Genomic DNA, 14,637 nt, shown 5'->3' with positions numbered 1-14,637 from the left:
TTCGGATGTTTTTATCACATCCATGACTATTATCTGCATGTGCATTATTCAGCTCCAAAACAACTCTAGCAAACGCTGCCCCATACACACATGAAATGAATATAAAATACATTCCAAATAATTGCAGTATTTATGTAATTTGGTGTCTTCTGTGTTCCTCAAAACCTGAACAGATTATTAAGTCCAGCCGAACCAGCGAGCCAATAGGTGCACGCAAGAGCGCAGAAACCAGCGTGAGCAGAACCAGCCTGGTAATGCCTGTCACTATCGACAGTTAATGACTGATTAGCAATGACTCCAGCAGCGCAAATGACAGGAGAATTAAAAGCAGATTTAGGCAATCCTTTCTCCTTCTTGAGTCCTGTAAGTGTAAAATACTGCACAAATGCGTGAGAGACATTTTAATCGTGATTTGCTGAGTATGAAGACGACCGTTCCCTCTCAAGTTAAAGAGCACTGACCTAAGGTGAAGGAGTTAGTCTCAAGCTGTCCATTGCTGGTGGCTATCCCATTAAAATGCTTATTTTCTCAGCACTCCTACATTAATCAAACAAAAGGACGAACAAGCACAGTGAAAAACCTGTTTTGGTCAAAACTATGGTGAGAGCTGGTGAAATTTTTCTCATTTGCATACAAGTAACTGAAATCATTAAGGACAGCTTCTAGGACAACCAAAACATCAGCAGTGCTCCTTGAGAGCCAAGTTTTTGTCTAGTTTGCACTGCAGTGTGCTCCCTTTATCCTGGCTCTGTGCCCTGCTCAAAGCTGGCTCAAGACCCCCCAGAAGGGTAGGCTAAAGTGAATTTTCCTACCTTAAAGATTCAGGGCCCATCCCCCGGTGCTCTGCACTGCAGGAAAGAGCAGGGGCTGTCAGAGTTCCCCCTCCTACCGGCCCCTCACCCAGCAGTGCCACTCCTCACACGCCCCAACTTTTCCTGCGACGGCAGCAGCGCAGCCAGCCTGACTGCTCAGGACTCGCGCCTAAGCAAGAAAGGGCTGTTTTGCTGCCCCTAAGGATGTGTTGCCACAGGGAGCTCCCAGCTTTGCCTGTCACTGCAGCCAGGAAGGAAACGAGGTGGGGGACAATGTCTCTCTGCCCAAGTGAACAGTAAAGTGTCCCTCTGTGCTTTCTCTCCAGCCCGCGAGCTGTATCTTGGCTTCTGCTAAGAGACTGTAGATACCTGGGTTTTGTTCATTAAGCAAGTACAACTCTAAGGTGGAAGCTGTAACGCACGTGATGGGGAGTACAAGAAATTACTACAGCTTTCATTTAAACAAAGAACCTGACTGTGTTCTGGCAATAAGAGCAGAATGGCTGCTTGATTTTTCCAGACAAGGACTGTAGCTCACTAGGGTTTTTTTGGACTCTTGCTTTGTTTTTGTTTTTGCTCCAGCTTTTAAGGATGAGATTGTTGTGTCTGACGCGTGTCAGCAAGCAAAAAAGATTCACTTGCATAGCTGGGTTCGTGTTGCTCCCCAGTGTGGAATAAAAGCATTAGCCGTCTCTCACTTCGGGAGGAGACGGGGGGGCTGTTTCCAGGCTGCGAGATGCGAGAAGGCATTGTCAGGTCTGGGTCAGGCTGGAGCAGAGGGCTGCGCGCCGCTCTCCGCAGAACGAATAGTGGGTGTCACACGGCAGCCTGGAGGCATCGTTCAGAAAAAGCAGGAGACAGAAGTGTGTATGCGCAAGGGTGGGGGGGTGAGGGCTGCCATGTCTTGTTTTGGTGCAAGGCTGTTCTCTACAGCGATGATCTTTCTGGAAAGCAGACACAGAAAAAGGATCAAATAAAGAGGCTTTACCAAGGAAGCAGAGAGAGAAAATGGCCACTTCTACACTCCTTACATTAGAACGGCAAATAATGCTTTTATCAGAGCTGTTAAAAACATTACTTAACAAGAGTCCTGCCCAGCCACGTTTCGTTCCAGTCTGGTACCTGCAAGGTCTGATCGCGCGGTCAGTTGCACCCAGAGAAGCTGGTGTCAGCAGAGCTACCTAACTGAAAAGGATGGACTTGGGGGGAATGAAGATTCTTTCTGTTCTGTTTATTTCTTCATGGTTGCATCTATTTTTGTGCTTTGAAGTTCTCGGGTTTATTTCAATCACTGCTTCTTTAGTGAAGCAGATAAAGCACAGAGGGGGAAAATACGAGGGAAACGGCCAAATTCAAAGTTGAGTCAAACTTGGGCAACACACACAACCCGCAACCATAAGGTGTAATTTACATTAATGAAAACACCTTGTACTGACTAATCACTTCAAAATTTCTGCCAGATTTCAATATAGCTATGTGACTGCACCGCACCTCTATCAGGATGCATAAGGTTGTCACATGATACAGAAACAGTAGAACTTGGAACAGAAACCTGGTGAGCTGCCTCACAATAAAAATGGTAAAACTGCATCTCCGTTATTATCATTCACTTCCTGGACTACAGTTCTACTGATGTAATCCCTTCTCTCCATTCCAAAACAATTAAATGAATACATACAAACTTGAAAATCCCTAAAACAGTAGCTTGCCTCATTATTGCAATAATTTACAATGGCCATTGAATGGCAATAGATTTAAGATCCTTTGACTTAGGGTGAATTCAGAGCCAGCCTTAGCAACTTCAGTTGGGTAAATGGAATTTTTGCCTGTGTCTGATCTAAAGTTTGGATGGGCATCCAAGCATTCATCGGTCTGCGTGCCATAGGGCTTTAGACATGCTTCAATATGGTTTCTAGTGCGACACTGAAAATGCCTGAGGAACACATAAGGAATCCTGGGATGCTGCTGTCTTCTGGGCCTTACAGAGACATAGGAAAGTAGGACTGAAAGGAATTTCGAACCATCTGCCATTTTAGCCCTCTGCCTGTGGCAGCATCGGCTTACATTTGTAATATCTTTATGTTGCTTATTTTTAAAAGTAAACCTAGTATTTGAAATTTATTTATTTACTTATTATGGATAATTTTAAATTGTGGAGAAATGAGGAAAAACTTGGACAGAGTTGTTTTAGTTTGTTACTGGGAAATTAGGAACTTAATATTTACTGAAATGAAAAAAGAAATGCACCACTCTTGTGTGAAACAAGGTTACCTTTTTCTTACCTATCCTTAAAATCCTGAGCTTTGTTACTGACACAAGTCAGGAGTAATAAACTTAAATTCTATAAAAGATACGACAGGTAATTATCCTCAGAGATACTCTCTAAAAAAGGTATTTTAATGTATTGTACTATAATGCACCTAGCACATCTCTTCAATAAAATGTAACCTCTATTATGCATTTACAAGGAGTAGGAAGCGTGCTTAGTCTAAACTCAGATTTTTCATATGCTCTTGTTTCTTGAAAACGAAAAAAAAAGCACCAAGAAGTATCAACCAGCCTTTGATCTATAATTTCCTGTGCTGTTGCTAAAACAGTGAATTTTTTGTATTTTTAGAAGGTTTACTAAGGCTGTGTAATGTTACTTTTGAGATCAATGTGCTGATTTAAGAATAACTAAAGCGTTAAAGGTTGGAAAAATCTTACACTGGGGATCAGACGTAACGATGCGTACTGCTAACCTGCTTTACAACCTTTTGAAGTGGTGGTGTTCTGAAGAGTATGTTGCCTCGTGTCCAGCCAGAATTTTGCATGTTATAGTAAATACAGCTGCATTTGCTTAAATGACAAGGAATTAAATTAACCCGCTATGTTTACTTCTATACTTACCAGATGGTCTGACCCCATCTCATCCTTCTTCTCTGAACATCTGGCGAGCCGCCTCCCTAAATGCTGAAATGCTGTCCATACGCTACAGCGTTGCGTGGTGGCCATCTGAAGCCATGGCAGTTTGTGGATGGTGCAGAGGAAAATGCAGATGCTTCAGAACAATCGCCCTGAACACAACCTCCAGTTTCTCTGCAAGCCTTGTGCTAGATGTCCAGTGGCTTGCCACCATCCTGGGCGGTAAGCCTGGGACCCTGAAAAACCCAGTGCTCAGACTGGTAAGTGTATCTTCCTTCAAAGGTGCCAACACTACGTCTTTCTGCACTAAGATGAAAAGCTGCCCTGTGGTACTCTTCAGGTTATATCAGAGAATTTCCAGTTGGAAACAAATCCACCACTGAGGCATACAGGAAAGAGCACTCTTTTAATCTCTTTGAACTGTTCTTCCTGTAACAGAGCAAGTCTTGAGATGTGCGTGAGCAGCCTGAAACCCTACAGTCAAAATTATCTCAAATTCATCCAACAAAATAATGACCCTTTCCAGTGTTTTGTTTCACTGGTGCAGCATGAATCAGATCTGTGTTATTTTCACAAAGTTTCTGGTTTTGTTTTGAATTTATTTCTCAATGCTGCTGGTCTTTTCCTTGTATGATAGAGCAGACTGAAGGGGCAATATTTTGTTCACTGGCAAACTGATCAGTTTCACAGCACAACGGTATCATTTTCCAGTACAGCTAAATTTATTACACTGTGGTCCTATGAAATGGTTTGACACGTTTTCAACTAGTTAAATAACAATTTGATGGGATGTGAAAACCACGGGAGTCAGGAAGAAGGTAATAGTCTGTAAGTGGGCCTTATCTGTCTTGCTACGCTGACACTCATGGTTTCAAGGGGAACTAAATACAAGTCATTTAGGAACCTAACTCAAGAAGTGACCTGAGTTGGGCTTCACACGGGAGCAGAGATTTCTGGTCTGGTTGCCAATGACTATGTTAGACTAGTGTTTGTCACTTTGGTACTTTGTAGAATGCGGAAGAAACCACAATGAATCCTTCACCAAAAGGGGAAATGATGTGTGTGAATGGGGAGCCGTAGGTCTCTGAAAAGAAAAAAAATAATCTACCTCTGTTTTGTAAGGCAAACGATCTCAGAATTGAAGTTACTTCAGGCTGACAGAGTAGCCAAGAACAGGAACTGGAGACAGCAATTTTTGCATAAACTTAGGACTGCGGTGGGTATCCATTAGGATAGTCACAGCATGTAACTTTGTAAAAATGTCTCATGCAGAACAGTTATTACATTTATTCTCTAAGGAGCCACCTTTTACAGCAGTCACATCAATTGGCTATGCACACGCTGTGATTGCTTTCCATTTTGCTTCTTTCAAAACGTACAGCAACATTTGTAGGGTGACTGCAATTTGACTAGTGCTACTTATTCAGAATCACCATTTCACTATCATCTAATCAAAACCCTTTATTTGCTGATGCAAAATGCCTTTTAAATAAAGAATAATCTTCCAACTCTGAGCTCCTGGTAAAATACATTAATGAAATTATAAATAGCAAGTGCCGGTTCTACGCCAGTTCTAACAGCACAGAAAAGAACACATTGTGAACGAAAATGCACTAGGTTTTTGACACCCAATTTTGTTGTTTATAAAGCAAGTACTTGCGAGAAAGAGAATTCTGATTTCATAGTTCTTCAAGTTAAATACACACCCAGGAAAGTATATGCAGGCACACATCCATGGTGACAGAAGATGTATGGCTGACCTATTTTCATGTCCTGCTGTGGTGACTCCGTATCAAATACAGTAAAATTTTTGCATATGCAATTCTGAAAGCATCATCCATAGTTCCTCTTTAAAATGTGCCTGTTACCAAAGAACTAGTTTATCTGAAAACAACTGTCAAAATACAAGATGGCTTCAGTTTTCTGACAAATTTTAGTCAACTAAGGAGGAATTCATATGTATACCACTTTGCTAATGTGAACCTTAGAGCACTAAAAACTGTACAAAAGACTACAACAAATTAAATTTAGATTGAAGCATAGAAGACATCTAAATACACTTGCATCTTGTTTTCGAATTTTGGTTAAAAATAAACTGCACAACTTTTATATATAAAGCTTAGAAACATCCCATTCTGCTCTGACTTGCACAGAAGCACAGGGCAAAGACTTTTACATAGAATTAAAATTGTCTTGACTTTTGCTGCATTTTTGAAGCGATTTCCCCAGTGTGTGCACTAAGTTTACTAACACTATCCTGACCTCGAAGATGGAGTGATATTTTACAGCGTGCAGTGACATTTACCTGCCCAACCTGGCTCCAATAAATAGGTTAATTGCCACAAATTAAATGCCATGTTTGAAACATTACAAAGTGATTTAATAATTCTGTACTGGCCTTTTGGATTCACAATTGTGGCAGCTGACTGGGCAGTCCTTTGTCAGCTACAAATCTACAACTTCTACATACTGTTTTCAGGTATAAAGGGTCAAACTAAAAGTGTTGGGAAAAGAAATAGTCAGGTTTATAGTTTCATATATTCTTGAACACTGAAACCCCAAATACATAGATCAATTAACAACCAACAGATTTATGCTAGAGGAATGAGTTCAAATTTTAGACAATACTCCTTACACATCCCAAATTAGGCTACATCCAAGTATTTCCTGAAGTAAAGGTACCTTAAATGATGGGAAGTATAATAAAAAAACCTTATTGTTAATATAGAGTTAATATTCAGACATTGGGAGTAAGATTTAGAAATCTCCAACTGTAGATGCTGGACAAAGAATTTATTTTGGTTTTCAGAATCAAACTATGATTCATATGGATTTGGATTTCACTTCATACAAACATCTACTGGATATTAGGTGCCAGCTTTGGTTCTTTAATATAATATTTTTTTAAAAAACAGTGGTCTTGAAGCTCCCCTTTCATTTGGCCTGAATTCATGTAATTTTGTTGCTACTAAATTACAGATTAATCTTGACTATACCTCTTTATAGAAATCAGACCAGAATAAGAGGATCTATACGTGACCTTAAACTGAAGAACCATGTGATTAAAATAAATAGATACAAACCTAGCAATGACAAGAAAGCACACCGATTTAAAATATTGTTCTTAAATTATCTTGCTTGTTCGAAGAACTGTTTACACACATGATAGTTAGTAGCTAAACTGCAATTTAGTTTAAATTTCCAGAGTCTGATTCCAAGTTATTCTTTATTCTGGTTTTTAAGTAATGTGTCTGAAGTTACTTATGCTATGTATTCTCATTCTTGGGTAATCTTTCCAAAGGATATGAGTCACTTCATTATTTGTAAAGAATATGGAAAAAGTAAATATTATTATTTTGTGGGCATTTGGAACTGGATGTAAAAAAATAGGTGGGATGTTGATCATTGTGAGTCATTTCTTGGGAAGAAGGAAAGAACAAACACTAGCTGTTGACCTACTGCTAAGAAAGCCAAGGACTTACTGCTGACTCAAGAAGTAGATACTGATAGCTGCAGAATACAAAGGAGATCTTGCAGCAGGATTAAAGAGGAAAGTCTTTCCTCTTGAAGTAATAAGGAGTTAGAAGGAGCTGCCTGTGTTGATTTCTTGGAGGCTCTTGTTTAAACAATCTTCTATTTAAACATGTTAGCCAACTAGAACTATATCTTGCAAATAGTTGCGACAACTAAATGAGTCTCCTTCTGAGTTTCCAAAAGCACTGGCAAACCTTCAGGTAGGTAATGGAGTGCAGTGAGATCGCTACACCAGTAACTCCCAGTGCAACTTCTGAGTCTTTCACCAGTCCTGGTTGATATAAATACTGGTATAAACAAATTGAAGCAATGTAACGCATTTGCATTCTGATCAGCTAATTGAAAAAAACCTGTTTTGATACCAAAACTGATTTTTGAAAGTGACTTTGTGTCTCTGTGGCCTTTGTATGCTTTATTTATACCAATCCAACAGCTGCACTGGGAACTACTCAATTACTTATGTGTGTAACTACACAAACTTCCTGTAAAGCACACAGAACACTTTTAATTAATTTTTAAAATTCTTTTAATTAAGAATGCTTTTAATTGTTATGACTTAACTATACTTGTGATTTACCTGTTTTTTTCAAGCTGCAGTGGACACGCTATGATGAAGCCTGATAGTTATCTTTTCTGCAGGTGTTGTTTCTTTGTTTTGCTTTTTAATGAGGAAAGCTTATTTACAAAAGCAAGGATGCAGTTCTACAGCAGCCTGAGCCAATTTAAGTCATGCCTGCTACTCTTCTCTGCCTCTTCTCATTCTCTTTCTGTACAAAAGAGATGCTTTTGTTCTAGCACAGACACTTGAGCAACTCAACAGTGGGCCAGCTCAGAGTGCCGATTGAAAACTAATTCTAAACACAGATTCCAATACTGGTAAGTGATGAATTGGGAATGAGCAGCAGGGTAGGACTGTCAGGAACACGGCAGTCTATTTATGTTTGAAAAAGCTGCTATGAAACAATCTGAATGGAGGCTTTCATGGTGAAACAATTACATAAATGTACTCTGTCCCTACGAAACAAGTTTTTTAAAGACTTCCAATAAATATTTTAAAATCATAGTCTTACTAATGCTAATAAAAGTAGTACCTGCTCTGTGATCTTTATATGAGTTTATTCATCGTTATTTCTAAGTCAACCTGAAGCAGTGTTAACAGCATGGATGCCACAGATTTAAAAAAAAACAGTAACAAGTAAAATGCTACATCAAAATTGTTCGCACCTTACGAAAATGATTGTGGATGTTTACATAAATCATTTTTAAAGCATAAATGTTTAATGGTACAACAGCTCTCTATAAAACGTTAACTTAGGGATGCAAATCCATCTGTGTGCCTAACTGTTATTTCTCAATGTCAGTCCGAGGGCTCACATGGCCACTTCAAATCCTTAGAAAAGGTACCTTTGCAGCTTTGGATTTGAAAACCACATTCAAGTTCCAACCCTGGAACAGCTGATCTCCAGCCAATAAATCCCTGGGTAGTCTTAGGTACTGGAGGAGATGGAATCACCTAGAATAAAAGTAATATGCAGAATTCAATGATTAAAAGGTTTTTGATTGTAATTTCTGTCATGCAACGTCCTCTTTTGTGCCATAGTGTGGATGGGAATGAGAAATTATCAAAAGTAATGGTTTTAAATGCAATCTGATGAATTAATATCCTAAACACACACTGACATTAATGGAAGGAAATAAGAACTTCAAAAGAAGCCCAGTTGCATGTAAGTTCTATTTATAATACAGGATAGTTTATAATTTAAAAAGTCATCAGAATAATTTAGGTCCCATTCTATAGCAAGGCACAGGGAAAGACAGAAATAAAACGGCCAAATTCCAATGAAGTAACTAACTTTCATTTACCACCTTTCTTAAAAAAAAGTCTTTTAGTGCCTAAATTGGTACGTATAACAGGAAATCAAAAAGCAAGGTTATTTTTTAGTAGTGTATGTTAGCATACTTTTTTTTTTTACGGTTTTGCTCAATAGCTTTCTAACGGCTTTACTCACTTCACATTATTAGGAGAAGAATTTTATCTTCAACTTTAGCTTTTTTCCTTACAGTATAATAATAATAGTCTTTAAAAGTAGTTAACTTCTCTAAACAGGAGAAATAGCATTTTATACTTGCTGTAATGTATTTGGTAGCAGTGCAGCTATGAAATAATATTTTTGTGGCCAAATGCTAAAGATATCACTGCCCAAGATGGCTTCTGCATCAAGAACTACTTATTTGTTCCACCTTCTTCCTGCTTTAAAGATGGGTAAGAGTCAAGTTAATCTGCAACTAATCTAGCTAAAAAGGAAACAAAACAAAAGCCAACAGTCTCTGTTCACTGACTGCTGTGCTTACTTTGGCTGAATCATCTCAGTTGGGCACGTTACATCATTTTAGCATCTGGGGACTTAGTAGAGGAATACACAGCAAGAGAACAATGTTTCAGTTCTCTTGCCAGAGTTGCTTCACTTTGTTCTTTGGCCAAGATTAGAAAATGTTTATGATATTTAGGTGGAGCGGTTCCTCTGAAGAGATAATTTTTGTGGCCAAAAGTGCCACCCACTGAGCAGGATAATGAAGGAAATCATGTCTCACTTAAGATCTGGGGGAAGGGACTACGAAGAAGCAATCACTATTCTAACCTAGAGAGAAGAACAGACACAATGACTGTTACCATGAAGGTAAACGTGCAAAGACACATAGTCTGAATAGGGACTTAAGAAGCTTCACTCTGAATATGTAAAGGGTGACATAAATCACAGGTAACCCTTATCTTTCTTATCAAATAAAGATTCTGAGGTGAAACTGAAACTCTGTTCCCTACTTCAGTGTGCAGCAGGCAACATGCTACTTTAGCAGCTGATAAGTGTCTGCATGATTTGTTAACACACATACACCCTCACTGTGCTGAGCAGAGGTAAACTTGACTGAAATTGGAGGCTTGAGACAAAATCGAAGAACAAGTAGCACTAATGGCAGAAATGCTGCCATTTCATTTCTCTGCCACGCTCGGCAGTAGCTCTTACTTTTTGTTTCAACTTAATCTCAGTAAAAGCTTTTACTACTTCCTCACCTTATCTCTCCACCCTTTGAATCCTTTGAAAGCAAGCTAGTCCAGCAAGCAGGAATTTCCAATCTCTTTTGTTTCCTTAATTTTCTCTAAGTGGACTAACCTTCCTTTTTGTTAGCATATTCTGCGTCCCCTTTTATGAATATGTTCCTCTCCCAACGTCACTGATTTAGCTGCCTGTATAGTAATCCTATTCCTTGGTGATTCTGACACTGTATATTTATACATCAAGCCATCAGTCACCTTCCACTCTCATTTCCAGCTGTTTGACAACTTTTAGACTCTGAATATGTGAATATAAATCATATAATATAAAATCAAATAGTTATGAATTGGCTCATTAGAACTGGCTTCTTACTAATTTGTGCCACTAAAGAGGACAGTGGCATTGTCTCTGCCAAAAAGAAGGCTGTCTTAAATAAAGCTAGAAGAATGGCTACATCCTAACCAATAGTTAAACTGAGAGTTGAGGTTAAGGTAAGTCTTGAATAAGACACGTGAGCCATGAATGGTCAGCAGTGATAAATGGCTGTGAGCACTCTTCTATACTAAGCTATACAGCTGACTGTTCTGTTACTAGATGTCACCGAGGAGTATGGGGGAGGTGCTTTACAGAAATATGATTATGTACAGTGAAAGCTCTGTGAACTAACAACCGTATCCAAAGGACAACTCCTTTTAAAGCATTGCTTGGGTCACAAATACGATTTACTCTGACCTTTAGTTAAAGGCCCATCTCTACAAGACAACTGATTTTTAGAGCTTGTGTGGTTTCTTAAGACAGATATTGCTGTATTGCAATTTTAAAATCTAATTTTCTAACCTTAATGTATTTTTCCACAGGTGTCACAGGTCGAACCTGCAGATGTTCTGGAAGCTGTATCTTGGGCTTTGTATTTTCTTTCTTTTCATCTTCAATCAACTAAAACAAAAACATCAATGTTAAAAATTGGACTCTCCATCTTTTGAAATATGCTGTAACATCTGATATCTGCGCCATTCCCCTCATTGTTGCATCTGAACTCCCTGTTCTTTCCATCTAAAATAGGACTAATTATTGTACTGCTTTTGAAATTATTGTAATGTATTTTTTGGTTTCAGAAAGTGATATAATTCTGAATTTCAGATGGAAGGCTAAATATTGCTGAGTGATTCCAACTCTCTTAAATACATCACTGGTCTAGATAGCTAGAAATATATCTACATATATCTACATATTTATCTTATATGACCACAAAACAAAGATTAATAAATGCTAAATACACATGGTCACCAACTGTAACAATGCGTAGTTTGTCAACTTTTCAGGTGTAGATCTATTAGTACTGTGCAAAGGTGGTATGCATGACAGACCATAGTTATCAAGGATGGATGTTGAAGCCTAGAGCTAAGTTTTCAAAGGTGAGAACCTGGGTGCCTGCAGGAATTTAAAAAAAATCCTAGAACAGATTAAGTACTTCTAGCCCCATGGAAAGTACATTTATAACTATTCAGCGGCTGCATCAATCCTGTTCTATAGCAACAAAATACTGTGATTCCAAATGTAACATTATGTGCTACTATATTCTAATATCTAAACATCACTAAGAATAGACACCTCTCCAAATATTTTCGTTTGTTGTAAATTCCCCCACTGAAAATTTAATTAGCTAGAACCTTTTCCCCTAGATTTTTAAACTACCATATGGGTAGACAAAGGGGAAATATTTTCCTGTCAGTGTGCATCTAGTACTTGTTAACACTATTGGGAGTCATGTTTCTTCAAAGAAATATATCAGAATATGCATAGAATATAAATTACCGCTTGCTGCGTTTTATTCAGAGGAAAACTGAGACTTTAAACCCATCTTAAAAGTAGTGCACTTGTTACCTCGAAACCTAGCTTAGTAAAGCATGCTCACTACTTTTCTAGTCTGCGGTACTCTCACAATTTTGTGTCCAGATAAATTTGTGTAGAAGTAAATTTCATGTGTTGCTTATATGCCATTCAATTTTACCTCTTCAGGTGGTGTCTTCAAGAATCCCCATTTGTGAGACCATCTCCTTGCAGCTTCTAGTTCACTTTCAATGTATTTTTTCCTGAAACAAACGAGAAATATTTAAGATGACTTTGAAAGCTTTCATTAAAAAAATACACAAACCCAACTACTAATGTCACAAAGCACAGCACTTCAGCATGAATCTTTATACCTTTACCTCAAAACAGCAAGTTTATGCATGAGTAAACAATTGTCTGACTTGGAGACAACGGGGAAGTATTTTCTATAGGATGGGAATGAAACAGTACGTGTGAACGGACTGCGTTGCAAATTTTATGTTAAGAACTGGAGGAGGTCAAAAAGGCTGCCCAGAGAGGCTGTGGAGTCTCCTTCTCCGGAGATGATACTCAAACCCGCCTGGACGCGTTCCTGTCCAACTGCTCTGGGTGACCCTGCTCTGGCAGGGGGTCGCACCTTAGGATCTTCGAAGGTCCCTTCCAACCCCTGCCGTTCTGCGATTCTGTGAAATTTGCCACATTTTTTTAAAAACTTGAAAAGTAAGCACCGATGGCCTTTCACACATGCTGCTATCTACTACGGACTGATGACTCGCCCTGCCCGGCCCCCTCCGTCCCTCACACCCGGCGCAGGTCGCAGGGAAGCGGCGGCTGCCCGGGCCTGGCGCGCAGGGCCTCGCCGGTGCGGCGCGGGGCGGTGCCGCTCGCCGGTACCGAAAGCCACGCGCTTTACAGACACACGTGAGGCGAACGCAGGAACTAACTCCTTCAGCCTCCGCCCGCCCGAGAGCGGGCGCTGAGCCGGGGAGGCCACTGGGGCGGATGGGAAGAATGCGGTGCGGGGCTCCGGGGCCGTTACCAGCAGTCGTCTCGCGCTACGAAGTTGCAGGACTGGGCCGGGTGGGTGCGGCGGTGCGCCATGTCCGCCGGGGCCGGGGCCGGGGCCGGGGCCGGGCGGGGCCGCGCGGCGGCGGCGTTGCTGGGTGGCGGCGGCGCTCGCGCGGGCGGCGGTGACCGAAGGGCGGGAAGGGCTGCCGCGCGCTCCCTGAGGCGATGGGGGTCCTCGGCTCCTTTGTGCGGTCATCGTCGCCTTCCCGGAGCGGTACCGTAGCGTGTCTCTCAGGTGAAAGGCTAAAAAGCCCGTTCTGTGTTTTCTTTTGGTCTCTCAGAAACCAGGGGAAGCACACTTCGTGTTGTCAGTAGCTTTTTGGGGGTGTCTTCGTATGTTTTCTATTTTTTAAATGTTCTTCACTAGGAAAATGTGTTTGGATTACGCTGACCAAAAGCTGTTGCCTTGCTTGAGGAGTTAGCCGTATTTCAGAGGAAGAGGTGTTAATCTAAAGTCTACAAATTGCCTATTAGCCAGGCTCCCCTTAGCAGAAGACAAATAGTTGGACACCTTTCTGGATCTGAATTGTTAAGAGTCTGTCTTAAACCTGGACAAGGGAGTTGTTCAAAGGGCAAAAACTTGTGGTATTTTTTAGCCGTTTGTAAGGGATGTGAAAAATGGTTGAAGGATGCTGGGTTTTTTTTATTCTGCTGAGAATCAGCTTGTTAACATGCCCAAAGCTCAGACCGTACATGCTATGACAGGCGTTTGCTTTGGTTCCTAGTTTTTTAACCTGCTATCTCCAGTTCCCAGGTCCTCTTGATAATACGCAGAAATTATCTTTTGGTAATCATAGTGGGAAATAACATCGGTCTTGTGACATACAGTGTCTTTCTCATCCCTTTTTCTGGTAGATGTTGTTTTTTACAAACTACATGGTAGTATTAGAAGCTCTGAGAAAGACCTCAACATGCTTTTTATGGGTTATATGTAAAAACACAAAAAAATATTTAGAGCTTGTAAAAAGTTCACTGTGTTCCGATATATTAATATTTTTGGCTCTCCATCAGTTTTTTGGTAGTTTTATATTCTTGCAATTGCTTTTTAAAAGACTTCAACAATGAATGTAGCCAACTGGCTCTTTGCCCTTATGGGTTTAAATAGTTTCCTGACCCTTTCTTTTTGTCTGGAAACTGGCTTGTACAAACACACTGTAAATAGCTAATGTGACTTTTTCACACCATTGGACAGTTATTATGCTTATTATAACATAAACGCAGAAAGGTTTTGACCTAAGCTGAGTGGTTTATAGGTAGTGTGTTTGAATGCTTAATCGTTAGCTTTTTTTTTTAATAGATCTAAAGGCCTAAATATTTGAGTATGAGAAGCCTGTATATGCATTTACTAGTCATTTTAGAAGTACCAAGAACATCTATTTCAGTAAGAGGAGAAGAAAAACCTGTAGTCCTAAAATAGCAATTAATACTGCTCTTCT

At 39.9% G+C, this 14,637-nt stretch overlaps 2 protein-coding genes and 1 long non-coding RNA gene across 4 annotated transcripts in view; 2 read left to right on the top strand and 1 right to left on the bottom strand.

Moving 5' to 3' along the window:
* Positions 1-11,288, top strand: part of LOC134522262 (serine/threonine-protein phosphatase 4 regulatory subunit 1-like) — a 52,940-nt gene extending 41,652 nt beyond the window's left edge. Inside the window, exons 22-23 of the transcript XR_010072999.1 lie at positions 3,705-3,976; positions 11,161-11,288. The gene's annotated coding sequence lies outside the window, so the exon portion shown is untranslated. The remainder of the gene's footprint in view (positions 1-3,704; positions 3,977-11,160) is intronic.
* CIMIP1 (ciliary microtubule inner protein 1) lies at positions 6,649-12,538 on the bottom strand. The gene is made up of 4 exons (XM_063349747.1): positions 12,514-12,538; positions 12,315-12,396; positions 11,141-11,239; positions 6,649-8,763 (listed from the first exon to the last, which is right to left on the bottom strand). The coding sequence occupies exons 1-4, from the start codon at positions 12,534-12,536 to the stop codon at positions 8,608-8,610; spliced, it is 360 nt and encodes a 119-aa protein (XP_063205817.1). The 5' UTR covers positions 12,537-12,538; the 3' UTR covers positions 6,649-8,607.
* Positions 12,539-12,980: 442 nt separating this feature from the next.
* The window catches only part of LOC134522265 (uncharacterized), a 302,419-nt gene continuing 300,762 nt past the window's right edge, over positions 12,981-14,637 (top strand). For both annotated transcript variants that reach the window (XR_010073011.1, XR_010073012.1), the window contains exon 1: positions 12,981-13,213. This is a non-coding gene — a long non-coding RNA (uncharacterized LOC134522265). The remainder of the gene's footprint in view (positions 13,214-14,637) is intronic.

The sequence above is a fragment of the Chroicocephalus ridibundus genome, chromosome 12, assembly GCF_963924245.1.
Source record: "Chroicocephalus ridibundus chromosome 12, bChrRid1.1, whole genome shotgun sequence".
NCBI lineage: Eukaryota > Metazoa > Chordata > Aves > Charadriiformes > Laridae > Chroicocephalus > Chroicocephalus ridibundus.
Note: the sequence above shows the minus strand (reverse complement) of the source record. Positions and strands in the feature narration are given on the sequence as shown.

Coding starts and splice junctions, on each gene's coding strand:
- CIMIP1 (XM_063349747.1), bottom strand. CDS start 12,536: ATGCATAAACTTGCTGTTTTGAG. Junction 12,397..12,513: donor CATAAACTTGCTGTTTTGAG/GTAAAGGTATAA, acceptor CGTTTGTTTCAG/GAAAAAATACATTGAAAGTG. Junction 8,764..11,140: donor CTGTGGAAAAATACATTAAG/GTTAGAAAATTA, acceptor CTTTTATTCTAG/GTGATTCCATCTCCTCCAGT.